General features: G+C 45.5%; 1 protein-coding gene across 2 annotated transcripts in view; it reads left to right on the top strand.

Annotated features, from left to right (window-relative positions):
* The first annotated feature begins 5746 nt into the window (after nucleotides 1-5746).
* The window catches only part of Lmtk2 (lemur tyrosine kinase 2), an 89870-nt gene continuing 68817 nt past the window's right edge, over nucleotides 5747-26799 (top strand). For both annotated transcript variants that reach the window (XM_028756149.1, XM_028756148.1), the window contains exon 1: nucleotides 5747-5852. In XM_028756149.1, coding sequence (XP_028611982.1) covers nucleotides 5747-5852 — 106 coding nt within the window. The remainder of the gene's footprint in view (nucleotides 5853-26799) is intronic.

Here is a 26799-nt window from a genome sequence, read left to right as displayed (position 1 = left end):
AGCTAGCCTCAAACTCAGTGTTCTGGAATTACAGGCATGAACCATTATACCTGGTTGTCTATAATTCTAAAAAAAATATTTATTTTTATTTTATAGTGTTTACCTGCATGTATGTTTGGATAACCCATGTGTGCCTGGTGCTCTCAGAGGCCAGAAAGGGGCTACCAGATCCCTTGTAACTGGAGTTACAGATGGTTGAGAGCTGCCCTATGGTTTCTAGGAACCAAACCTGAGTCTTCTACAAGAAGAGCCTCTTAATCTGAGCCATCTCTTCAACCCCGTATTTGTCTACTTTTGACTATTCATTTAAAAATGTTTGTTTATTTACTTATTTTCTGTAGGCAGGGGCATGCCATGGTGCATATGTGGAGGTCGGAGGACCATTTAGGGAAATTGGGATTTTTCTTTCCATCATGAGGGTCCTGGGGATTGAACTCAGGTCCTTGAACTTGGTGGTGAGCACTTTTGCCTGCTGAGCCATCTCACTCATCCCAGTAAGCATTCATTACTTTAAAGTGCAGCAGAGTCCTAGGAACCCACATCTTACGTTTGCTGCTTACTTTGGCCAAAGCACTTAGCTTCTCTATTTCTGTATCATTTGTGAAATGGGACTAGCAATTAAGTCATTTACAAAAAAGAAATCAAGTGGTGGGCAGTGGTGCCACACACCTTTAGTCCCAGCATTCGAGGCAGAGGCAGGGGCAGGCGCAGGTGCAGGGGCAGGTGCAGGGGCAGGAGCAGGGGTAGAGAGGCAGGCGGAGTTCTACTTTTGCACATATGCACCATGGCATGCCCCTGCCTACAGGAAATAAGTAAATAAATAAACATTTTTTAAATGAATAGTCAAAAGTAGACAAAGTTCTCTGAGTTCAAGGCCAGTCTGGTCTACAGAGAGAGTTCTAGGACAGGCAGGGCTACACAGAGAAACTTTGTTTTGATAAAAACAAAAACAAAAACAAACAAACAGACAAGCAAACAAAAAGGAAAACCACATAATATATGGTTTTATTTATATCTAAAATCCAGAATGGGCAAGCCCCCAGAGAAACAGGAAGTAATTTAGGGGTTGTCTAGGGCTGGGGGAATGAAGAAGGGCTGGGAATGGGTGCAGGATTTCTCTTACTACTTTATTTATTTGTGTGTGCGTGCACAGGCACACTCAGTGCCTGTACTCCAACAGCAAGAAGGATTCAAGTTAGAGAAGCCAGGGACAGTCATGAAAACCTTATGTAGGAGGTGCTAGAGAAGCAGTTTAGAGGCCAAGAGCACTGGCTGCTTTTCAGAGGTCTGGGTTCAACTCCCAGCACCCATATATTGGCTGATAGTCATCTGTAAGTCCAGTTCCAGGGGATCCAGTGCTTTCTTTTGGCTTCCTTGGGTCTTGCACACATGTGGTACAGAGAGGTACATGTGGTCTGGCTCTGCCTGTGAGTGTCCTACTGTTGTATATCGTGTATTTGTTCAGTTATTTTGTCGGTGTTTTTGGAGACAGGGTTTTTCTATGTAGTCCAGGCTGGCCCCACTTCCTGAGTTCTGAGATTACAGGTGTGTACATCAACACCAGTTCTATGTACCACTGAGGATGGACCCCAGGGCTTTGTGCATGCTGGGTGAACACTCTGCCAACTAAGCCACACCCCCAGCACCATTGTCTTCTTAACCAAGATGTATTGTTGTAAACAACTGAACAACTTCTGAGTTTTGAAGAAGCTCATTTTGATTACTAAAGTTTTGTTGTTGTTATTTTATTGTATACGTTGGGGTCCAGGAGTTGCCCCACAAACCACATGGACACTAGTCTCAGTCAGACAGGGATGGTTTGTTGAACACACACCTAAAGACTGATCAACCAGGACAACACCTCAGGCTTGAGAGCTCAATGCTGGACACTGGACATTTCTCAGTCTAAAACCGCTAAAGCCACAATGAGCTCATTCACAGATGCTGGAAGTGCTGCCCGGTGGTTAGCTCTGACTCAAGCCACTTTAGACATAGCAGTTCATATTGACCGCAAATTTGATGGGTCCTATGAGAAGCTTATAGTTGTGGGATGTCTTAAGATTAGCAAACCTCAGAACATACAGAACATAACAGGGTCTGTGGTGAGCATGACACTGCTCTGAGTCAAGTTATCTTTCAGTGTCAGTGACTGGCAGGCATATCACAGCAATGGTATGAGATAGCTGGTGGGCATGGAACAAAATGGCTACAGCTATGCCGGGGAGGGGGAGACGAGGTCTCAACAGTATAAGTGGAGGGAGAGTAGCACACGCTACAGCACATGTGGGGAATCTGAGGACAGTTTATTCAAGTCAGTTTTCTTCTACCATTCAAGACACGGGGACCATTCCATGTCACAGTCAGCAGCCTGTGCTTTTCCTGCTTAGCCCCGGTTTTCATAGCGTTGTGTTGCTTTCCACTCTAGAAGCGCTTCCTTCTGTTGTCTTTAGTTTTTCTCTTCTTTCTTTTCTCTTTCTCTCTCTCTTTCTTTCCTTCCTTCCTTCTTCCTTTCTTTCTCTCTCTCTTTCTTTCTTTCTTCTTTTTCTTCTTTCTTTCTTTTTTTCTTTTTTCTGTTTTGAGACAGGGATGGAGAGAATGGATGAGCAATTAAGAGCATTTGTTGCTCTTTTAGAGGACTGAGGTTCAGTTTCCAGAACCCATTTGGACCACTCAGAACTGCCTGTAACTCTGGCTCCAGAGGATTAAATGGCTTCTTCCAGCCTCCAAGGGCATGGCACAAACATATATACAGGCATACAAGGAGGCAAAACAAAATAAAATTCACAAAATATATTTTCCTTTTTTTTTTCTTTATTAGAAAGATGGCTGTGGGACTAGAGAGATGGCTCAGTGGTTAGGAGAACTGACTGCTCTTTCAGAGGTCCTGAGTTCAATTCCCAGCAAACACATGGTGGCTCACAACCATCTGTAATGGGATCCGATGCCCTCTTCTGGTGTGTCTGAAGACAGCTACAGTGTATTCACATTAAATAAATAAATAAATAAATAAATCTAAAGAAAGAAAGAAAGAAAGAAAGAAAGGAAGGAAGGAAGGAAGGAAGGAAGGAAGATGGCAGTGTTTAACTACTGGCCCACAAAATTCCTAAAGATTTTACCAACGACTTTCATGAGGACCCTCCTGGATGCCCCGTGTGATCAGAGCTGAGCTCTGAAAACCTTTAGGGTGCTTACAGGGCACCACCTCTCCATAGCTGCAACTCATCCTGTGCTAAACAGACTTCATATGCAAGCCTCTAGCAGGGCTGAGCAGGGCTGGCTGGCAGGACACACAATGCCAGCAGGTAGGGTGTTCTGAATGATGGTCTGGCATAGAGGAAAACTTGGAGAAGGCTTCAGATAAGTGCAAACTGTGTGACAGAAACACTTAATTATTATTGATTCCGATCTCAGGGAATCTCATCTTAACTTATGCTAACAGCTGACTTCTCTTTTGTTTCCTGACTCTTTGAGGTGAGACTTCACCAACCCCACATGTCTTTGTTTGTCTTGTAGAATCTCTAACTAGAAGTCTTTGAGGCAAGTACTGGGCAAAGGTAGAAAGGCGAGGTGGGGGCAGGGGTAAAGGTTTCCATTAGACAGCCTCTGAGGAATGCGTACCTTAACCCATGCTCCATGGGAGGGGAAAAACAGTTGTGTGTTTGTGTGTGTTTCAACTTTGGGGCTTACTCAAATAATAACAAAACCTGCTTTGTGATCACAGAATGACTCGTTGTTGGGGTGCATCTTAATTATGATTAATTACCAGGAGGATTATGAGGAAGGGCTTTCACTGAGCCAGCTCTGCTCCTCACAGAGCCTCTTGTCAGGTTGGAGCATGAATTCCCGGCTTCCTTGAATGCAGCGGGTTGAGCTTCCGGATGGAAGTCAACGCACAACAGGGCAATTGTACCTCCTTTCTAGACCTTTGCCTTCCTTCCCTTCTCCTCAGAAAGATCAGCAGAAAGAGGCAGAGTTGAGCTCAGTGTCACAGGCCAGCTACCGGTTTCCTCAGGTTTTTAGAGTGGCTTCCCTCAATCAACAACAGACATTCCCCAGACATCCTGTGCCCTGTGCTGAGTTAGCACCTCGGACAGCTAGTATTTACCATGGCTATTTGGAGGGAGTTTGGAAACCAGGAGAAGCTCTGTGTTTGCTCTGTGTTTGTTTGTTGTTAAAGTCCCACCTGATAGATGCAAACCAGTTCCTCTGTTGTTTTACTCACAAATTGGACCACCAGAGTCAGCAAAGGTGGTCTCCCCAACCACAAGAAAGAGGCTTCTGGGCTGTGTTACTGCCAAATACTTTCTCCGTTTCTTTTGTGTGTGCGCATGGATTTGAATGTGTGTGTTGTTTGGGTTTGCATGTGATTTGTATATGTGTGTGCATTTTCTCCACCCCTCCCCCATCCCTGTGTGTGTGTGTGTGTGTGTGTGTGTGTGTGTATGTGTGAAGGCCAGGAGAGTGTCTTTCCTCAGGGTCAGGGTCCACTTTTTGTTTTTGAGGCAGGGTCTCTATTGGCCTGAAACTTGCCTTTTCCTGCCTCTTCAGCAAGCATTATCCACTAAGGATAGATTTTTTTTTTATGTGGGATTCTGGGGATCAATCCAGGTCCTCATGCTTGGAAGGCAAGCAATCTCTCCATTGTGCTTGAGACATCTTCTACCCCACCTGGAGGCTGCTCCCTCCTCACACCCAACCCTAACACCTAGCACAGTTCCTCTAGAGGACACCTACTTCATATTAAGCCCAGCAGGAGCTCCAAGGTGACTCAGACAGGGCTGCTGTCCTCAAGAAGTTTACAGTCACAGGAACAATCAAACATGACAGTCGGCCCAGGGCTGGGGCGGGGCTGTGGGTGCTCAATTATTTGTGGGATTGGGGAGGGGCCATCGATGAAGTCATATTCCAGGTGTGTCTTGACGAATGAAAGGAAGAGCATCTGCCAGCTGAACAAGAGGGGACAGGAAGGGCTGTCTTGGCAGAAGGGCTAGCTTGAGCTCTCTGCTACGTCAGTGAGTGAAGTCAGAAGCATTCTGTGCTTGATCAATTGAAATTTTAAAAAGTTCAAAGTTCCTCAGAAGCTGATCTGATCTGGTCAACCTAAGATGAAGAGGCTAAAAAAGTTCTGATTAGTAAAAATGAAGAAAGTAAAACTGGGCACAAAATACCGAGAACCATATTGGTAAAAATTTAAGAAAAATAAAAAGAAGGAAAAAGATAGAAAACGTCCCAGATTGAATTAGGTAGGTTATTATGGTCTTTTCTATATCTTCCTAAAATAATTGTCGGTGTTACCTGCTGCCCACGCCTCGTTCCTCTGTCTGCAGGGGGCGCACCGAGCTTCACCTTGCCGCCCATGGCTGAGGGGGCGGGGCTCCCGGAGTCAGTATGGATTGACGATTGGCTTATCCAGGTGTCGGTCACGGTATCCCGCCTCCGCTCTACGTCACATGACGCAGCCCATCATGGCGGCTGGAGCGCGGCTGCCTGGGCCCGCGGCTCCGCAGGCTGGGTGCCGTTGCTGCTGTTGAGGGGCGGCGGCGGCGCAGACGGGCGGGAAGGATGATGCTAGCTCTGCGGCCAGAGCGGCGGATGCAGACCGGGAACAAGGTTGACGTTTGGCTAAAGAGACGTGTGTCCCGAAGCAGCCGGCGCCGGTGTCGCTGAGGCGGCGCGGAGGGCTGACTGACTGACTGAAGGCGGCGACCCGAGAGCCGGCCCCGTAGGGGACCGCGCGGTGGACGAGATGCCGGGGCCGCCGGCGTCGTCGCCGCCGCCGCAGCTGCTGCTGCTGCTCCTGCTCCTGACCGTCGGCAGTGCCTGGGCCGCGCCACTTCCGCAAACAGGTGCAGGTGAGCGGAGCCGGGGGCTGCGGGGCCGCTGCGTCTTGCGGGGCGGCGGCGAGGTCGGCGGGCCTGCGGGGCTGGGCCACCTCTGCGACAGATCGGAGGCCTGCCGAGGGCAGGAGGCCGCGGGGTGCGAGCGATCCTAGGGAGATTTCTTGCCGCAGGGGCGTGGGATGGGGGCGGGGGCGCGGCGACGCGGTGGGGGTTGGGGAAGACGGCGGGGTGAGGTGGCAGCGACGGATTCCCCTGCATCCCTGGGGGACTCTTTACCCGGACTCTAAACTTGTTGCCCTGAAGGTCCCTCCAGCTTCTGCCCTCGACACTTCTTCCTTTTTTCCTGATGTCACCTGCCTCTTGTGGCTTTTCTCACGTCTTATAATAAGAACCGTTTCTTATCTCTCGTCATTCCTTAAATGAAACCAATGACTCGCGGAAGCTGTGCAGTTTCCTTGGCTCACTGAAACTTGTTCTAAAGTTGTAAATTGATTTTAGTTGCTGTGGTTGTTGGGTTATTCATTTATTTATCTATTTATTTTTCGGAATGAATCTCTGGGGATGAGAAAGAAACAACGATACATATTTTTGTTTTAGAAAGCTAGTGACTGGAGAAGCAGCTTTTGAGTAACCATCGGCCTGAGGTTTATTTTAGCGATATCAATGAGTGATTCTCTTTTCAAGCTCTCAGCCCTTCTATATTTTCTGCATATAGTTTTAATTTGGAGTTTATAAATAAAACTTCAGCCAAAGAAACTATCTCAGAAATTTTAAGGAAAAAACAAATCTAGGCTAACTTTCCATCATTACGGCTTATTTTTTCAGTGGAGAGGGAGGTATTGACATTTTAAAGAACTTTATAGAGGTTGGAAGAAGCCATAAAGATAATTAGTCCAATTTCTTCTTCTTTTGCTTTGACGATGCTTGAACTCTGGTGATCAAAAGATATACTCAAGGTGACACAGCCACGTTGTAGTTAGATTCAAACCCAGGTCTCAGATTCACCTTGTCTTGTGATTCCACCCCCACCTCCCAGTTCACTTTAAGTCTTAACTGTCTGTGAAATGCACCTGAGGTCAAGGTTTAAATGTGGAACTGCCTCCGTCACTATGGGTGTTTCAGACAAATCTACAATGAAAGAGACGTAATGGCCTCCAGGACTACACTAGGTTATATGCCATTGAGTGCCCTTCAGTTGGGTGTCAAGTGGTTCGATTGTACTTTATAATGTAGCACTGTGTTCGTACTGTCGCCTTGGAATCAAGTCTTTTTGGTGACTTCAGTGTTCTGAGTCAATGGATAAGATAACAGAATGTCGGCAGAAGTCCATAGTCAACCAGGACGGACATTGCAGAAAATACTAGGGAAGCTGGGAAAGATTATATAGGAAGGTAGTGATGTTGCTATGTAAGGGTATTGACATTTAAATAGAAAATCAACAACACTAGGTAGCACAGTGGATAGTGGTATGTGACAAGGGGGTTCCAGAAACTTCCGGAAGTTCTTGTGCCTATCAATTTTTATGCACTTGGACATAATACATATATTTGTGAAAGTGTGTCTGCTTGTCTGTCTTTGTCCCCTCATTTTATTCTATGGCCACACCATTCTATACAGGCTGAAATCTCAGAGAGCTGAGTTTCGTTGAGGTCTTGTAAAAGAAAGCAACCTGAAAAACCTAAACCCATGGGATTTTGGCATAAGGTTTTGACATAAGTGAAGCCCACATGATTTCCTATCAACTTTTGCACGTTTTTCTTTCCTATTTTGATCCTTGGAGGGAGCCATATAAACTGTGTGTAAATGATGCATTATTAAATGTCAAACATAGATGTATGGAATTGTTTCTCTGTCCACATAGCTTATTGATATTACAACTGGGATAGACTTCTCCTCCCCCCACCTTCTCTCTCTTTCTCTTCCTCTCCCTCTCTCCCTCTCTCCCTGTCTCCCTCTCCTGATCTCACACATGCCCAACACTCAACCGTGGAGATAGATTTTTTTTGATCAAGGGTAAGGAAACTTTTGTGTTGATCGCATTTATTGGGCTCACTGGTTAAACACGAAGGCTCCATCATGAATCTATATGGTAGATAAAAGAGCAGCTATGCATTGAAAACATAACTGGGGTGTCTGGTGAGCTAGAGACCTGTACAGAACAAGGCTAGCCTTCCCAAGTAAGGGTAGGCCCACTGCATAGAACCTTTTGCCCCCTGTATGGGCTGGTTTTGTGTCAACTCAATACAACCTAGGGTCATCAAAGAGGAAGGAGCCTCAGTTGAGGAAATGCCTCCATGAGATCCAGCTCTAAGGCATTTTCTTAATGAGTGATCATTGTGGGTGGTGCCATCCCTGGGCTGGTGGTCCTGAGTTCTAAAAAAAAAAAAAGCAAGCTGAGCAAGCCAGGGTAAGTAAGCTAATAAGCAGCATCCTCCATGGCCTCTGAATTACTCTTGTCTTGGGGATCCTGCCCTGTGAGTTCCTGTCCTGACTTCCTTCGGTGATGAAGAGCAGCTGAATAAATCCTTTCCTCCCCAACTTGCTTTTTGGCCATGGTGTTTCGTTGCAGCAGTACTACCTAAGACAGCCTCCTTGTTCTTATTCTTTGTAAAAAAAAGAAAGAAAAGAAAAGAAAAAAGAAAAGAGTCTATGGATTCGTAGCACAGATCTGAACTGGAAGAAAAGAACGACCCTATAGTGGTTGATATATGTGAATGTGTGTATACTCTGAGCCACATTGTCTTGTTCATATTAGGATAGTGGTTAGACAGGGAAACCCACTTCTATTGTTCTGCAGCATATTAGGTCACAGAGTACAGAGGAAGCTTTTAACCGCTCCAGATAAGGGCCCTCAACGAAGCTGGCGGGACTCAGCTGCTGATTAGACATAGCTTATGAATCTGGTGCTCTCAGTTTAGATGCGGCAAACAGACTGGTATCTCTGACAAGTTTCTTACAGTCAAGGGATTGCTTTCCAAAACTGGAGTTTTTGTGATTAATTTTCATAGCTTCTGAGAAATATTTTTCAATAGTCTTCTCATGTAGATAGATTCTTAGGGCTTGCAAATGGATTCAGGGTGGAGTTGCTCTAATTGCTTTCACTTGGCGACATTTTGTGTCACCAAATACGCTTCTCTGCACCATAATCAAAACTCGGTCCAGTTTTGTTGCTGATCAGCAGTGAGGTTACCAAATCCTTAGAGCTTGCTGTTATCAGTGTGCTGACTGTTCATGCACTTGAATTTGGAGAGTCCTTGGGCCTTCTCTGTCCCCTGTGGGCTGTGTCACTTTGATAACAGCTGTACATACAATAAAAAAGGACATTGTCATGTAAAAAAAAAAAAGAAATATCCAGGTTCTGAAACAGTTAAAATAAAGGAGTCCTCAAAAAAGTCTTTGTGGTCCAGGCCAGGGTGGCCTTTAATCCCAGCACTGAGAGGCAGAGGCAGGCATGTCTCTAAATTTTAGGCTGTTGTGGTCTAGAGAGTCCCAGAATAGGCAGGGCTATACAGAGAAACCCTGTCTTGAAACACACACACACACTCACCCCCACCCCCCCACAACACATACACCACCAAAATTTAACTTTTCAGTCCAATTGAGAATAAGATTTTTGAAGCAATTGTGGAGGAAACATGATGTCCTAGGGAGAGCCTGGGCTTTCAGTTGGACCTGGGCATGAGGTCTTACTCTTCTGTTTCATTAGCTTTCATGTCAGGTCAGGAGAGGAGCTGAGGTAGGGAGAGCCTAAGTTCAAGGCCAACCTGAGCAACTTAAGAACCAGTCTCAAAATTGGAAAAAGAAAAATAAGAATTGGGAGCCTGGTGTGATATACACACATTTAATTTCAGCACTCAGAGGCAGGCCTGATCTCTCTGAGTTCAAGGCCACCATGGTCTGTGCAGTGAGTTCCAGACCAGCCAGGCTCACATAGTGAGGCCCTGTTTCAAAAATAGAAAGGGCTAGGTAGGGTTGGGGATGTGGCTTTGTGGTATTTCCCTAAGTGTGCAGGAGACCCTAGGTTCAATTTTCAGTACTGTAAAGACAAAGAGGAAGAAATATTGGGCCAGTTATCTGCCCTCTCTTAGCTCCTCAGAACTCAGCAAGCAAAAACAGGTGGGATCCAGAGAGATGTCGAAGCTGTTTACAGTACTTGTTAGCTCTTGTAGAAGATCTGGATTCCTAGCACCCAGTTCCATGGGATCCCGTCTCTTCTGGCTTCTTTGGGCACATAGTACGCGTACATATAAAGCAAAATAATTCTTTAAAATAAACCAACAATAATAAACCCTATGTAAATGGTTGTTGGAGGGGTGGATGGGTATCATGATGATGTGCCTATGTCTGCTTTAGGTTGTACTTGGTGATATAGACGTCTTTACTGCCTCAGGGTGCTGTGTAGATTGGGTGGGTTGGCTAACCACAAATGGTACAGCTTCAAAGAAACAAACCTCAAACTTGCTCTATAGTGAGGATGACCTTGAACTTCTGATCCTCCTGCCTCAACCTCCTGGGATTGGAGGTATGTTCCACCGTGATCAGTTTTACATGGTGCTGGGGACCAGATGTAAGGTTTGATGGGTGCTAAGCCAAGCACTTTACCAACTGAGCTACATTCCCAGCCACCAAAGGAGAATCTCTTAAGTGGTGGTTGTATAACATGGAATATCTATTTTTACTGGATTTGAAAAATCTGTTGCTCAAAATACCTTGCTATATGGTGGCTGGAGACCTTGCAGGGGGAAAAAAAATCAATCTGACAGGCATAGACAGCAGGTGATGTGAGCTGGCATAGATTCATTCTGTTGGGGAACCATGCTAGAAATTGTTAGGATGATCTAAATTAGTCTGCTTTTATGTAATAAACCTGTTTTTAAACTCCATGATGACTAAAGCTCTTGCAAGTGAACAATTGCTGGCTTTAATTTACTTAAAGGAACCATGAACAATCTAAATTTCCTCAATCTCAAACATAGTTGCATATTTTCATGAAGCATCCCCAGAGGATACATGCCTAAACCAAGCTGGGGGATAACTAGCCCAGGGCTGATGCTTCCCATTTTAAATACCTGTTGGGAGATGGATTTCGCTCTCTCTCAAAACTATCCATCTTTACAGTTTACAGGCTTTTCTCTGTGGGCCAGCAAGATGGCTCAGTGGCTAAAGGTGCCTACCACCAAGCCTATCAACCCAAGATCAATCTCCAGGACCACTCGATGAAAGTAGACAGCAAAATTCCCACAAGTTGACTTTCAAAACTTGCCTTCCTTCTTTCCTATAAAATTAAAAAAAAATAAGTATAACAAAAATTGCTGACCTAGTTGTAAAGAACGACGTGGTCTGGAGAGGAAAAGCTGGACTGACGCTTCTGGTCTGGAATATACTGCCTATTTAGCCTGTAACTTTCAACTTTTCTTTGCATCTTCAGTTGAAGATACCATTTTAAGAGCAAACTAGGGCACAAGTAAGTACTTGCTATACTTCTAGAGAACCTGAGTTCAGTGCCCAGCATCCATGGGAATTGGTACCTCTGGCCTCTTGTGGCACCTGCACTTAGATGCATATACCCACATGCAGACACACACTCCTATACAAAACTAACAATAAATCTTAAAAAAAACAAGTTAGGAGAACAAAACTAGTGGTACACACCTGTAATTTTACCACTCAGGAGGTTGAAGCATAGGATCAGGAATTAGAGTCTAGCCTGGGCTACATAGACAGGTCCAGACAGCCTATGTTATATAGTAAGACTCCTATCTCAAAACTAAGGGCTAGAATTGTATAGCTCATTGGTAGAGTTTAAGACCCTGAGTTCAGTCCCCAGGACTATAAAGGAGAAAGAGAAACAAAAAACCGAAAAGCCAGCGAAATATGGTAAAAATCAGTGTGCTGGCAGGACAAAAATATTGCAATGATGTATTTAAAGTTGTGGTGAGTGATTCTCTTGGAACTGTGCCTTGGCATTACAGTTATTTGCCACAAAAAAGGGCATATCAGAAAAATAACCTCAGTATTTTTATTTATTATTTATTTATTAATTAATTAATTTATTTATTTATTTATTTTTGCAGAGGTTAGCACAGTGAAGCAGTCTCAAATCTCATTTTTTTTTTTATTGTAACCCAATTGGGAAATGAGAGTAGTGTCAATGGGGCCAGAGATCTAACAGGATGGTGTGCATCTCTCATTTCCATCCCACCTGAATGTGTCCATTTGTCCTCCTCTGGACACTCATGGATCCTCCTGGCCTTGGCTGGAGTGGGGGAATGCAGGACATTTCAGTTTTGACAGTCTGGGGGATTTTGCATTTTGCTATATAATGTTTGTGTGTTTGTTTTAATATTTTAAAAAGCCTAAGTTACCATCAAAACAAATTTGCCAGGACTGTGTATTGTGGCTACAATAGCTCCTGGCTCCTTGTATCTGGCCTCAGTTTGCTAGATGCCCATCTGGTGTGCTATACGCTCTTCCTGTCTCCAGCACCTTCTATAGCTGACAATTGTGCCCATCTCTATCTCCCCCTGTGTGCACGCGCATGTGTGTGTGTGTGTGTACATGCAAGTGTGTAAGGGTTCAAACTCCAGTGTTGTTCCTCAGGAGCTGTCCACCTCGTTGCTTGAGACATGATCTTTACTGGCCTGGAGTTTGCCAAGTAGGTGAGGCTGGCCAGCCAGTGAGCCCCAGGGCCTCCCGGTGCTGGTATTGTGAGTGCCTGGCTGTCGTGCATGAATGGTGAGGGTCAAGCTCAGGTCCTCATACTTATGCAATAAGTCCTTTACCAACCGAGCCGCCTCCCCAGCACTTTCTTAAGAGCTCAGTTGACCTGCTTTTAGTTTACGAAATACTCTGTGCAAATTCTCATCTTCCTTTTTAAGTCTCTTCATAGGTCCCGTTTCCTTCTAAATCCTTTGCTCTGGTCCAGGTCTTAGAGATTCCTACCCCAGTAACAGGTTGCTGGTTGAAGACATTGCAACTTAGGTTTTGATTATTTTTCTTAGCACGAAGCCAGATTTTATTGAAAGCAGAAACACACATGTACATGTGGCACACAAAGGGACAGACTCGTCCAGTAAGGAGGGTTCTCCAAGGATGCTGTCCTAGGTTTTAATTTTTTTTCCTTTTAAATTTTAAGTGACACTTGAAAGTATAGATCACATTTGTACATCAAAACATTTTAAAGTAAATAAATCATACACTGAAATACTGTAAATGCAATGGAAGGCAGTAAGGAAAGTTTACTGGTAGGCTGTGTGATCAAACAGTGTAGCAAAGACCTTTGCATTGTTAAGTCCTTTCAGTTGGCTGGCCAGCTGTGTCTAGTATTTTATTTCTAGTGCTTTGCACGACGTGTCACAGGTTGTAGATGCTGAGTCCAACATGTAGGTGAGGATGATAAAGATAATCCAAAATTCACCAAACCACGATGCAGGGTTTGCTTATAATGGGAGGCGGTAGAAGTCAGAATCTTACTCTTTCATGTACTTGATTTTTCATGCAGCCATTAACTGGAGTGAGGGCATTGATAGTATGGTGTTTTGTTTTTTGCTTTGTGTATATGTGCACGTGTTGACGTGTATGAGAATACATTTGTGTGCAGGTATGCACATATGTATAAGTGTTTGCATGTGCAGGCCAGATGACAGCCTCAGATGTTTCTCAGGCATCATCTCCCTTTTTCACTTGAGACAGGGTCTCTCGTTGGCCTGGAACTGGCATGTGGGCTAAGCGGACTGGACAGCGAGCATTGTCTACGACCTGTCTCCCCTGCTTCAGTGCTAGGATTACAACTGCATACTATGTCACCGGGCTTCTGTTATTTTTTTTTAAGCATATGGATTATGGGAAGGGCTTTGTGTGGTTGGTTGGTTGGTTGGTGTTCAAGTGCTAAGGATGGACTGAGGTACCCTACTGTCCACTTTTTCTTTTTTTTTAATGGTGGGTGCAGTGAACTTTATTGATGATATTCAAGAGAGTAGGGCTCCTGAGGTCCCTCGAGTTATTGTGGGGGTCTGGGATGGAAGCTGTGAGGGAGGTGCTCAGTGTCAGGAACTAAGCTGGGACAGGGACTCCTCAGTAGCTGAGGGTCTCTTTCTTGTTCTCATGTCCTTGCTGGGGTAGGTGGTTCAGGGCTTCTTAGAGGTCATATAAGCCGTAAGGTCCACCACTATGTTGCTGTAGCTGTGTTCATTGTCATACTAGGAATGAGGTTACAGACTTGTCATTGAGAGCAATGCCAGCCCCAGCATCAAAGGTGGGAGAGTGGGAGTCACTGTTGAAGTCACATGCGGGAAACCACCTGGTCCTCAGTGTAGTTCAGTGTGCCTTTTAGTGGGCCCTAAGATGCCTGCTTTACCACCGTATGGGTGTCATCATCCTTGGCAGCTTTCTCCAGGTGGTATGTCAGATCCACGATGGACATTAGTGTAGGAACACAGAAGGACATGCCAGTGAGCTTCCCGTTCAGCTCTGGGATGACCTTGCCCACAGCCTTGGCAGCACCAGCTGACCTTGGCAGGGATGATGTTCTGGGCAGCCCCACGGCCCTCATGGCATAGCTTTCCAGAGGGATCATCCGCAGTCTTCTGAGTGGCAGTGATGGTATGGACTGTGGTCATGAGTCTTTCCACAACGTCAGTTTTGTCATGGATTACCTTGGCCAGGGGGTTGTCGTACTTCTTGTGGTTCACACCATCACAAACAAGGGAGCATTGGCAGAAGGGAGGAGATGATGACCCTGTTGGCCCCGCCCTTCAAGTGAGCCTTGGCCTTCACCATTATGGTGAGCATGTCAGTAGACTCCACAACATACTCAGCACCAGCATCACATCATTTGATGTTAGTGGGATCTCACTCCCGGAAGATGGTGATGGCCTTCCTGTTGATGACAAGCTTCCTGTTGTCAGCCTTGACTGTGCTGTTGAACTTGCGATGGGTAGAGTCATTGGAACATGTAGACCATGTCATTGAGGTCAATGAAGGGGCCATAAATGGCAACGATCTCTACTTTGCCAGATGAGCTGGCAACCCTGGTAACCAGGTGCCCAATACAGCCAAATCCATTCAATCCGACCTTCACCATCGTGTTTAAGGGACAAGGCTGGCACTTCACGAGAAGACGCAGCTCTCTCTGAAACAGGGAGGAACAAAGAGCCCTCTCCACTTTTTCTTTTTTTTTTCTTTTTGGTTTTTTGAGACAGGGTTTCTCTGTGTAGCCCTGGCTGTCCTGGAACTCACTCTGTAGACCAGGCTAGCCTCGAACTCTTGAACTCAGAAATCCGCCTGCCTCTGCCTCCCAAGTGCTGGGATTAAAGGCGTGCGCCACCACCGCCCGGCCCTCCACTTTTTCTTATCATTAGCACCTTAGTACATTTGTGCTACTAACATTAATTACTAGATTTGTAACAACCAGGAACCAGTGTTAATGTTTTAGTATAAGTCAGGTTTGTACTTAATTCAAGCTTCTTACTATTCCCTGAGGTCCTTTTTCAAGTCTTCGAGGATAGTCGCCCCCCCTAAGATTTATGGTTTTTCTACGATAACTTATTTTGGGACAGCCTAAAGGTTTTATGTTTGTTTTGTTTTTCTTTTCTTTCCTTCCTCATCTTCCTGTTCCCCCCATTTCCTGTCCCCCCTTTTTAGACAGGGTCTTATTGGCTTGGAACTCTCTAGGCACCTCCTCTCCCACTGAGGCCAGACAAGGCAGCCCAGCAAGAAGAACATATCCCACATACAGACAACAGCTTTTGGGATAGCATCCCCCCTGCCCCCAGTTGTTCAGGACCCACATGAAGACTAAGCTGCACATCTACTACATACACGCAAAGAGGCCTAGGTCTAGCCCATGCATGTTCTTTGCTTGATGGTTCTGTCTCTGAGAGCTCTAAGGGTCTAGATTCTGTTGGTCTTCCTGTGGAGTTCCTATCCCCTCCGGGGCTCACAATACTTCCTCCTGTTCTTCCATAAGAGTCCCCAAGCTCCCTCCACTGTTTGGCTGTGGGTCTCTGCATCTGTTTGAGTCAGCTGCTAGGTGGCACCTCTCAAAGGACAACATGCTAGACGCCTGTCTGCAAGCACAGCAGTATTATTAATAGAGTCAGGGATTGGTGCTTGCCCATGGGATGGGTCTCAAGTTGTTTGTTGTTTTTAAATTACTAGTATGTGTGTATTTGTGTAGGTGTGTATTTGTGTAGGTGTATATGTACATGAGTGCAGGTACCCAAGGAGGGAAGCGACTTTGGATCCCTTCGAGTTGGTATTATAGATGGTTGTGAACCAAACTCAGGTCCCTTTACAAGACCAGTATGAGCTTTTAACCACTAAACTGTCTCCCCAACCCTGTGCAAAATATTCTCATGAGCTGAAAGGAGATGATTGTGTGATTAGTTGAATGTCATTAAAAGAATGTCATAGGCTTACACATTTTTAAAGCAAAATATATACCTTGAATTAGAGTATTTACCTATAAACATCTATAGTAAGTGTTGATAGAGCAAGATATTTTATTTTATTTGAAACACAGTCTGAATGTATTCTAGGCTATCCTTGGAGCTCACCATGTAGAACAGGCTGGCCTCAAACTTGCATTGATCCTACTGTTTTGTCTTCTAAGTGCTAGGATTATAGGCATGTGTTACCATAGTGGGCAGCCTTCAGCTTTTTATTGCAAAACTGAGGTGTTGTGAACTGTTGGTCATCTCACAGATGAGCCCCGGAAGCCACAGCCCTAGGTCCTCAGAGGCTGAGACAGTAGAGCTGCTGAAGCCCAGCAGTCCCAGGCCAACCTAAGACCCTGTCCAAGAGAAAACATTGCTAAACAAATTACTGTACAAATTGCAGATTTTTCTTCAGGAAGCTAGCTCAATAAATCCAACCCGTGCTGCTTTAGAAAGGAAATTCTCTTCCTCTCTGTTTTCTGCCCAGAATTCCCCTCTGTAGTTTGGCTCTCTTAGGCAGCAACTGTTCCCTCCAGAGATGCAGCCTGTCAGTTACCGGCAGAGCCCCACTTGACTTTTATCTCAGACTGTTATTAAAGCCAACACCCAGATGCTGATTGCTAGTGAGGCACTGAAAAAAATAACAAACCTACCAAAATAGCCTCCTGGAAATACTACCCAAGGACCATTGCAGCAGGCCTATCCAGAAATCTGTAATCAACTCAGTTTTCTTTGCAGAAAATAAAACTTAAGGAGATGGGAAGTGGCTCCAATAAAGATTTCATGGGGACCTGAGCTTGATCTTCAGATGCCACCTGAAAAGTCAGCATCAAATAATACTCAGGGCTGAGATAGGCGGAGTCCTGGAGATCGCTGGCCAGTCAGGGCTGAGATAGGCGGAATGCTGGAGGTGGCTGGCTAGTTTGCCTAGCTTAATAGTTTAGGCTTAGTGAAAGAGTATCTCCAAATATAAGGTGGGAAAACGACTGAGGAGGACACCTCACATCAGCCTCTGACCTCCATGTGTACCTACACACACATGAACATATACTCATACAAAAACAAAAGAAAATGTACCCAAAGATCCCATAACTAATATGAACCTTAAGTACTCAGAGGACTGAGAAAGGTTTGAAGTTTTAAGTTCTTCACCTATAGAACTTTAGAACTGAGATTTCAGCTTATAGATAGTAAACCAAGGGCTGAAGTTGCAAATTCGGTACTTGTGTGACTCTTGACACTCAGACTACCCTGTTTGCTAGGGAGAGCTGCCTTGTGCTTTGAGCAGTAACACCAGCTACTATCTCCGATATTGACTGTAGTTGTTACCCAAAAGCACTGAAGTGAAGTGGGTTTTTTTTTGGTTTTTTTTTTTTTGTTTTTTGTTTTTTTGAGACAGGGTTTCTCTGTGTAGTCCTGGCTGTCCTGGAACTCACTCTAGATCAGGCTGGCCTCGAACTCAGAAATCCGCCTGCCTTTGCCTCCCAAGTGCTGGGATTAAAGGCATGCGCCACCACCGCCCGGCTTGAAGTGAAGTTTTAAAGCTTTTGTACTTACCTACTCCCTCCTTCCCTCCCTACCTCCTTTTTCTCTCTCTCTTGATATTTTACTGTATTTCTCTGGGTGGCCTGGAGCTCACTATATACACTATGCTGTCCTCAAAGTTAAAAAGATCTGTCTCCTGAGTGCTGGGATTTAAAGGCACACACCACCACTACTAGCTTATCAAAATTTCACAGATCGTTAAAGAAAAGCAATATTAAAAAATCCAGAAATTAGAATACTAAAAGAGGCCGGGCTGTGGTGCACGCCTTTAATCCCAGCACTCAGGAGGCAGAGGCAGGTGGATTTCTGAGTTAGAGGCCAGCCTGGTCTACCGAGTGAGTTCCAGGACAGCCAGGGCTACACAGAGAAACCCTGTCTCGAAAAAACCAAAAAATAAAAATAAAAAAAATTAAAATTACTAAAAGAACAACTTTTCTTTATTTTTAGTTTTTACTTTTATAAGTGTTTGTGAGTATATGCTGTGCGTGCGTGCGTGTGCGTGTGCGTGTGTGTGTGTGCGCGCACGCGCGCACCTTCAGAGGCCAGAAGAGAGTGCTAGATCCCCTGAGACTGTAGCTATAGTTGGTTGTGAGCTGTCCACTGAGGGGTGCTTGGAACCAACCTCCGGGACCTCTGGGAGACAGCCCCAAAGTGTCAGGGGAGGGTTGGTGGCACGAGAGAGAACACGAACATGTACGCATGCACCCGTGCTTGTGGAATTGTGAAGCCAGGGGTGTTGGATTACCTGGAGCTGGAGCTTCAGGCATCGAAATTGCCAAACATGGGTGCTGGGAACCAAGGGGTCCTCTACACTCTCTTATCTCAACCATTCAAGCCATCTCTCTAGCTCCCTCCTGCCAAGAAACTGGTAGCCCGTGCTAGCCTTGACTTCTGTATGTAGCTGAAGCTGGTGCTGTGCTGGGGATGGAACCCAGGGCTCCATGAATGCTAGGCAAATATTACCTGCTGAGCCACTTCCCACCTCCCTAAGGGAATGGCTCTAGTTTCCACCTTTGAAATAAAGTTGCACTAGTTAATTAAAAGGGGGAGTGTTTCTGCCTTTTAAGAAACATAATCATAAACTTGTAAGTGTTCATTTGTAAACACAAAAATCCTTTAAACACCACAGACCTTCAGGCTTTTGTGGGGGCCCTTTTAAGAACCTGCTGACTACAGTGAGTCCCAAGAGTAATGCTCATTGGCAAGTGTTTGGTTTATCTTCCCCAGGTGCAAGGCAGATGTTAAAAATGCATATGGAGGAGCTGGGGGTCAGAGTGAGGGAGTGGACAAAGAGGGCATGGGGACAGTAGTCCCACAAAGAGGGCACGGGGACAGTAGTCCCAGACCTGTCTTGCTAATCAGTGAGCACCAGGTTCAGTGAGAGAACCTCTCAGAAAATAAGGTGCACAGCAGTCAGGGAAGGTTTCTCCATCTTGGCCTCTGGCTCTCACACAGAGTGAGCACACCTGTTACCTCTGCTCGTTCAGAGCACATACACAAACATCCTCAGGTAATCGGGCTTGGTGGGGCCTACTCACGGATTCACTCCTGGCCCCTTATCATTTATACACACAGCTGATCGCAGCAGTAAGGCCCTGTGGTAATTTTTACTTTCCCTTTGTTGTCATGTTTTAGTTTTTATGTAGTCGTCATTTACCCATTCTTCTCTCCTCCCACTGTCCTGGATCCCCCAGGATCCTCTGGTCTGTGCTTGAAGTAGTTGCACTCTAGCTACTTGCATGTTCCACTGAGAGCTCTGAGGTAGTCTGACCCATTCCTCTCCTGTGTAGCCTTTTCTATCTTGCTGTATTATTTGTTTCATCACAATGACAAAATACCAGATTGAAACAGCCTAAGGACTTACTCAGGCTCACAGTTTCCCTGTGTCCTGTTAGGGAAATCGTGGTGGCATTCTTACAGGCAGCATGTGTACCAGGAGCCTCCCGTCTTGGCAGATCAAGAGACTGGAATTCCAAACAGGGCCAGGGTGCTGACCTCAGGAGCTACTTCCAGAGGCTCCTGTCTGCCTGCTAGGCCTCTTGTCTCAGAACATCAGCAGCAGCTAGAACCAGGTGTTGGAACATATCAGCCTAAGGGGTATTCACCCTGTCCATTCCCTTCATTAACATGAGTGTTCATCTAGCCTTTTGAATCTTGAGTTCTTTGCCTTGGTTCTGGGAAATTCTCATATTTCTTTACCACATACACATTTCTATTGACCTTTTTGTCCCTTTGTTCTGTTGTGTATTAGCCTTTTTTTTTAATTTACCTTTTCTATCATAGTTAATTTCTAGCAACTTCTCCATTCATTCATTCATTCATTCATTCATTCATTCAGGAATGGAGCTTAGGCTATTCTTGAACTTGAGGCTCAGGAAACTCTCCTGCTTCAGCCTCCTAAGTAGCCTGGACTACTGGCACACATACTGCACCGTCGGAACCTGCACATGTGTACCTGGCTGTGGAGGTTTGCATATGCTTGGCCCATGGGAAGTGACACTATTAGGAGGAACAGCCTTATTGGAGGAGGCATGGGCTTGTTAGAGGACGTGTGTCACTATAGAGGTGAGGCTTTGAAGTCTCATATGTATGCTCAAATATGGCCTGTGTGACATGGTCTCTTCCTGGGTGCCTTCGGATCAAGGTGTAGAACTCTGCTTGATGCCATGCTTCTCACCATGATGATAATGGACCTGTAAGCCAGTCCAACTTAATGTCCTTTATGAGGCGTTGCCTTGGTCATGGTGTCTGATCGCAGCACTGGAGACCCTAACCAAGACACCGGCCCTTCTCCTTTTTAAAAATGAATTAATGAGACTTGGTTTGCCTATATGGCTCAGGCTAGCTATTCTTAGAATTCTCCTGCCTCAGCTTCTCCTGTACTGGGATTAGAGGTGTGCACTGGCTCCCCTACCTTTGAAATAGGGACTTCTATGAGTATGTGTCTCCTCTTTGTTCTGGAAATATTGATTGTGGTTGGTTGCTTTCCTCAGCCACACCTTGCATTCTGTTTCTGTCTGCTGTGTAGGTTGATATCTTTGCCTAAAGGGTTTTTTCAAATGTCAGATGATATTTACTCCTGAGCAAGAGATTAAAACACTAAACTGAGATCTACTTGACCTTTTCCCTTTATTCTCTGCCTCACGCCCCCCAACAGCCTGCCACTGCTGCCTTCACCCTGTCCCATCCTGTCAGAGAGTGCTGATAGGGCACTGAGCTACGACTATGACTACACATTACTCTGTCTCCCCGTTGAAAATGGCTACGTATCTTCAGGGTTGTTGTAGGGTTGCATGAGTGTAGTGTTTGCCTTGTAGTAAGTGCTGTTTAAGTATTGCTATTTCATAACCCTCTAGGACCAAGTCACCATTGTCTCCTGTGTAGATTATCCTAATATCAAACATTCATTTCCTGGGGCTGGGGAGTTCAGTCAGTCAGTACTGGCTTGCTACACAGTTATGAGGACCTGAGTTTTGATCTCCAGAACCTGTGTAAAGAGCTGGACATGGCAGGGCATGCTTGTAACCCCAGCATGGGCAAGGCAGAGACAGGCAGATGTCTGGAAATAGCCTTATGTAATTAGCAAGCTCTGAGAGACTCTGTCACAAGAGACTAGATTGGGGCCAATGAGATGACTCAGTGGTCAAATGTGCCTGCTGACTGACCTGAGGATCTGAGTTCAATTCCTGGACCCACGTGATAGAAGGAGAGACTCTACTTGTATAAGTTGTTCTCTCACAGCATGATGCACGCGCGCACACGCACGCGCACACACACACACACACATATGCACGCACACGGCCTGTGTATGCACACAGACTGTATGTTCTTCAATCATTCCATATAAAATAATTGTGTCTTGGTCCTTGCTTTACTAGTCCATGGTGTGTCTCACCCTCTGTGAGCTGTGATTTACTTACCTGTCTGTCTACTCAGGATGGTAAGCTGTCGGCTTAGCATGGTGGTACATACCTGTAATCTCAGTACTAAGAGTTCAGCTCTAGCCTGGGCTTCATAGTGACATTCTATCCCAAAAAGAAAAAGGAAATTCTTGTTATTGGAATATCCATCTTGTCACTTCTGAGTGACAATGGAGGGTCAGAGCATAGTAGTCTAAAGAACTGGCACCCTTGTGACCAGACCAGGCCACTATGCAGTTCTTCTGTGTGGTCCACATCCCTTGGTAATATTCTAGAAGTAGGGGGTTAACTTGATGTTTTAGCAACAGATTTTAATGGGGTATTTTGAAAGAAACCAGCAATTTCATATAAAATGATGTCATTCACAGATATTCAGTCAGCCTTCAAAATATGTCATCCTTCTGTCAGAGCAGGAACAGTTGGTTGACCTTGATGATCACTAAACAGTGGCCACCCATTTTGCTGCTGTGATTAGCACAGTTAGAGCATGGGTGATTTGTGTTCCTAGGCCGCTAGTCTTCTGCCCAGGGTTTTTGTGGAATCTTTGATTCATCCACTAGCCCTCAGCATGTGGCTGAGTGTATTCAGTGCTGTTTTTCGTTTCCTCTTTCTAATATTAGAACCCATTGGGGAGAGTCTAGACTGTTTAGTGCTATTATAAAGGTTGTGTTGTTATATTATACACACAGAAAACATTAAGAGACTTAAGGTTCTATGTGTAGAAAGCTTTTATGATAGATGAGTTTGCAATTTTGATGTGTAAAACAAAAATGTGGGAACCACAGTGATTGTCCACGATTCCCTTAAACAGTGTGAGGGTCACTCATGTTACATATCTCTGGGATGCAGAGCTGCACATTGGATGTGTTGGAAGAGAAAGATGATTTTTTTTTTTTTTTTGGTTCTAACCTGCTTGAAAAGGAAAGCAGGGCTGAAGTGATAGCTCAGCAGTTAATGGTGCTTCTTGCTCTTCCAGAGGACCCACACTGGGTAGTTCACATCTGCCTGTAACTCCAACTCAGGGGATCCAGTTATTCCACAGGCTTGCACTCATGTGTATATACTCCTCCTCCTAATAAACATAATTAGAAAAAAATTTCTTTAAAACCTCAAAAGAAAAAGAAAAGCCAAAACTCTGTATTTCAGAGGTGGGCTTTCTGGCAGGACAAGTTTGGAAGATTGCTGGTGCTTGGCTTCAGGTTTCCTTTATCAGACCAGCCACGTCTCAGTTACCACACAGGCACATGTTTGTCTCGTGTCAGCTTCCCAAGGTGAGAGGGTCTGGGAACGCAGGAAGTGGATGCGCTGTAGAAAGCATGCCTCCCTGGAGCTCTGCTTGCTGTGTTTGTTTTGTACTTTGCTGGTCAGGGAGTCTGAAGTAAGCAAGCCCCTGGGTCCTGGGGAGACAGACTGGAAGGTGGCCTGGATCTCCAGGACAGCCTTCCACTGTAGCATTTCATTTTGTGCTTTTTTCTTTTTCTTTATTTTCCTTTTCTTTTCTTTCTTTCTTTTTTTTTTTTTTTTTTTTTTGGAAACAGGGTTTCACTGTGTAGTCTTGGCTGTCCTGAAACTCTCTGTGTAGACCAGGCTGGCCTTGAATTCAGAAATTCACCTACATTGGCATCCTGAGTCCTGAGATTAAAGCATGTACCAATACCACCCGGCTTAAGTTAGTTTTTAAATTGAATATGTGAGCGACTACACACCTGTAGTCCCAGCAGTTGGGACAGGAGAATTACTCTGCCTTTAAAGCTAGCCAAAGCTACATGGCAAGATTCTGCCTCAATACAAAAACAAAACAGCGACAACCTTGGGCCTGGGGTGATGACTCTGTCCTCAGAGCCCGTGTAAGAGGAGCTGGATGCGGTAGGGCAGGGCGTGCTTGTAGCCCTGGAGAGGCAGAAGTGCGTAGAGCTCCGGAACTTCTGGCCAGCCAGCTCAGTGTACTTGACAAGCCCCAGGGCAGTGAAGACCTTGTCTCAAAAAACAAGGTGGATGGCACCTGAGGAGTGGCAGCTGCAGTTGTCCTCTGGCCTCTGCACCCGTGTGCAGGTGCAGTTGCATATGCATATGCGTCCGTATATTCCTGAATATGCACATACATGCACCCACCCCCAATTTCAGTATTGTGGGTATGAATTGTTCACACCACACCAGCACCTAAGACCAATTGTGCTTGGAGTGTGGGCCTTTGAAGAGGTGACTAAGTTCAAGTGAGGTCATCATGGCAGGCTCTTAATGCAGCCTGCCTACTGTCCACAAGAAGAGGAAGTTAGGTCAAGGAGACAGCAGTGATATGCACACAGAAGACCATGGGAGGATGTAGTGAGAGGACAGCATCTGTAAGGAGAAGGCTAGAGGCTGCAGAAGAAGCCGGCCTGCTGCTTGTTCAGCCTTGAGCTTGAACTTCAGCATGCTGAACAGTAAGGTGATCATGTTGCTGAAGCCCCTCAGTCTGTGGGATTTTATTTCAGCATATCAGTAAAGGTTATTCCGAAATAGAAGTATCCTCTGAGACCTCCCCCCAACCCCCGTGTATGTGCACATGCATGTGTGTGCATGTCTTTACAGGTGCACATGTATGCTTGTATGTGGACGCCAGAGGTCAGTCTTAAGTATTGTTCCTCAAGAGCCATGCACCTTATTTTTTTAGACAGTCTTTTTACTAGGACCTGAGGAATCACTGGTAGATTATATGTAAACTTAATCTCTGGCCCCATTTAGCTAGGGGCATTTAAGATAGTGTGATCAGTTCTGTAATGAGGAAATGCAATTGGGTGTCCAAAGGCAGATCCTTAACTTGGGACTTTAGGGATGATTCCCACTGATGGGCATGGGATTGTGGGGTGGAGTGGGTGTCAGTGGCACTTTCCTGGTAGATAGAGTATAAGGCAATGGAAGAAGATTGGTCTGGTCAGAGGGAGGACCCCATGGCTCTCACATGCAGAGCAAGGGGAGCTTGGCAAGAGTCTAGGTGCAAAGGTGGTGGGAGTCTGAGGATGCAGGACAAGGCCTTCTGACTTCCTGCCAGCACGCTGGTCTTGAGGATGGAGCTTGGAAAGTAATGCTTTCTGATTGTTTCAGCCACCCAGCTTGTGATTCTTTGTTGTTCTAGTCCTAGGAGACTAAAACACTAGTTTAATAGCATATATGGGGGTGTATTATCAACCCTGACAACCTGAGCTCAGTGCCCAGGATCCACATTGTGGAAGGACCATTCTAAAACCAACAAAGCAGTAGCAAATTGTTGTCTAAAGTAGTTGTAATGTCAGTAATGAATAAGTAATAAGCAGATCAGTTGCCCAAGGCTGGGGGCTTGGTGGGGAAAGGTGTCTTTACTATTACTGCTACCACCACCACAAATCCAGGGACTCATACATGCTAAACGAACACAGGCTAGCATGTCATTATTGAGTTACATATCCAGCCCCTAGGCTGCAGTATTAAATAAACAGGCAATTGGCTCTTGTAGAACTGATTTGCCAGACGTCTGAAGACTATTTAAAAGGTGAGCCTGGAACATAGCAGAAAATAGCAATCTGAGGCTGCTGGAATCTTGCCCCAGGGCTGGGGAGCAGACTTCTGCAGAGCACCTGCTGACCTGTGGAATAGTGTAGCATCATTAAGAGTAATTACAAGTAGGCTTGGTGGCTCACTACTTTAATCCTAGCACTTGGTGGGCGCACATATGGAAATCTCTCCAGGTTCAAAGCCATCCTGGTCTGCATATCTAGTTCCAGGATGGCCAGGGCTCTGTAGTGACACTCTGTCTCAAAAAAGAAAGGGAAGAAGGAAAAAAAAAGGAAAAGAAAACTACAGTGGACTGAGGATTCCAGGCAGTTTAAGCCCACTAGTTCATAACAAGTCTTCCCAAAGAACAGCAATAGCCCTCCTAACCTGGTAACCACTAGAGAATGCTAGCTAACCAGCTCATTCTGGAAAGCAAACGGTAAAGGCAAATTGAGCTGTCTGTGGTGGAACACTGTCTTCTGTGAATGATAGGGCCATTGCTGTCCTAAATCAGAGCCTCTGGGATGAGCTACGAGAAACTCACTATTAACATTCTCTTGAAGAACGTAGAGGAAGGCCTGTAGAGGTCACCTGAGACCCCAGCCTCCTCTCACCCTGGCTGCACGTGTCTCTCTTGTGAGGCTCTAACCCACACATGTGCTCAGTTTAGTGAGAGTACAAGACATTGTGATCTACAAAGCTTACACTTAAGAACTGTACCAACAAAATGAACTTATGAAAAAAACTTTTGATATAAGCTGATGAGCTGGCTCAGTGGGTCAGGGGCATTTGCCATACAGCTCTCACCCCGAGAACTAACGCCCAGAAGAGCTCCACGCACAGAGATACACAATAATAGTGCTCTTAAAAAATTAGGGCTCGTAGTATTTAAATTAAGCTTGTGACTTTCGTGTTGGACAAGGTGTGGGTCTTGGGTGTGCCTGTTAGAGTTAGGGTGGTGAAGAGCTTCCGTGAGGAGTCACTCGTGCCAGGGTGGGCTTTTTGGTGAGGCAGATGGGAGTTGCCCATACCTGTGAAAATAATCCCTGAGAAACTCAATGGGGGCCTTCAAGATGGCTCAGCAGGTAAATTGCTTGCTGCAAAAGCCTGGTGACTGCAGTTCCATCGCAGGACCCATGTAAGGGTGTGGAGAACTTACTCCAGGAAGTTATTCTATGCCTTCCATAGGTGCACTTCCCTACACACATTGTACACAAACATCTGTGGTTTGTTTGTTTTAAAGGCATTCCATTCATTGGTTCTGCAAGCTGGACTTGGGTGGAATAATTTGTTTGAGTGTTGTTGACGCCCTTCCTGGGTGGTAAACAGACAGCCTCTCAGCATTTAGCTTGCCCTTCTTTAACTCTAGCTACCAGGAGGCAAGCAGGAGGAAAGTCTCCTTATACAAATATGTCAGCTGGGAACCATAGAGGAGAGGAGAGGGGAGGAGGAGGAGGGAGAGAGGAAGAGGGAGAGGGAGAGGGAGAGGGAGAGGGAGAGGGAGAGAGAGAGAGAGAGAGAGAGAGAGAGAGAGAGAGAGAGAGAGAG

This window comes from Grammomys surdaster, unplaced genomic scaffold (assembly GCF_004785775.1).
Source record: "Grammomys surdaster isolate TR1022 unplaced genomic scaffold, NIH_TR_1.0 126109, whole genome shotgun sequence".
NCBI classification, from domain to species: Eukaryota; Metazoa; Chordata; class Mammalia; order Rodentia; family Muridae; genus Grammomys; species Grammomys surdaster.
The sequence above is the reverse complement of the archived record's forward strand: the minus strand, read 5'-3'. Positions and strand labels throughout refer to the sequence as shown.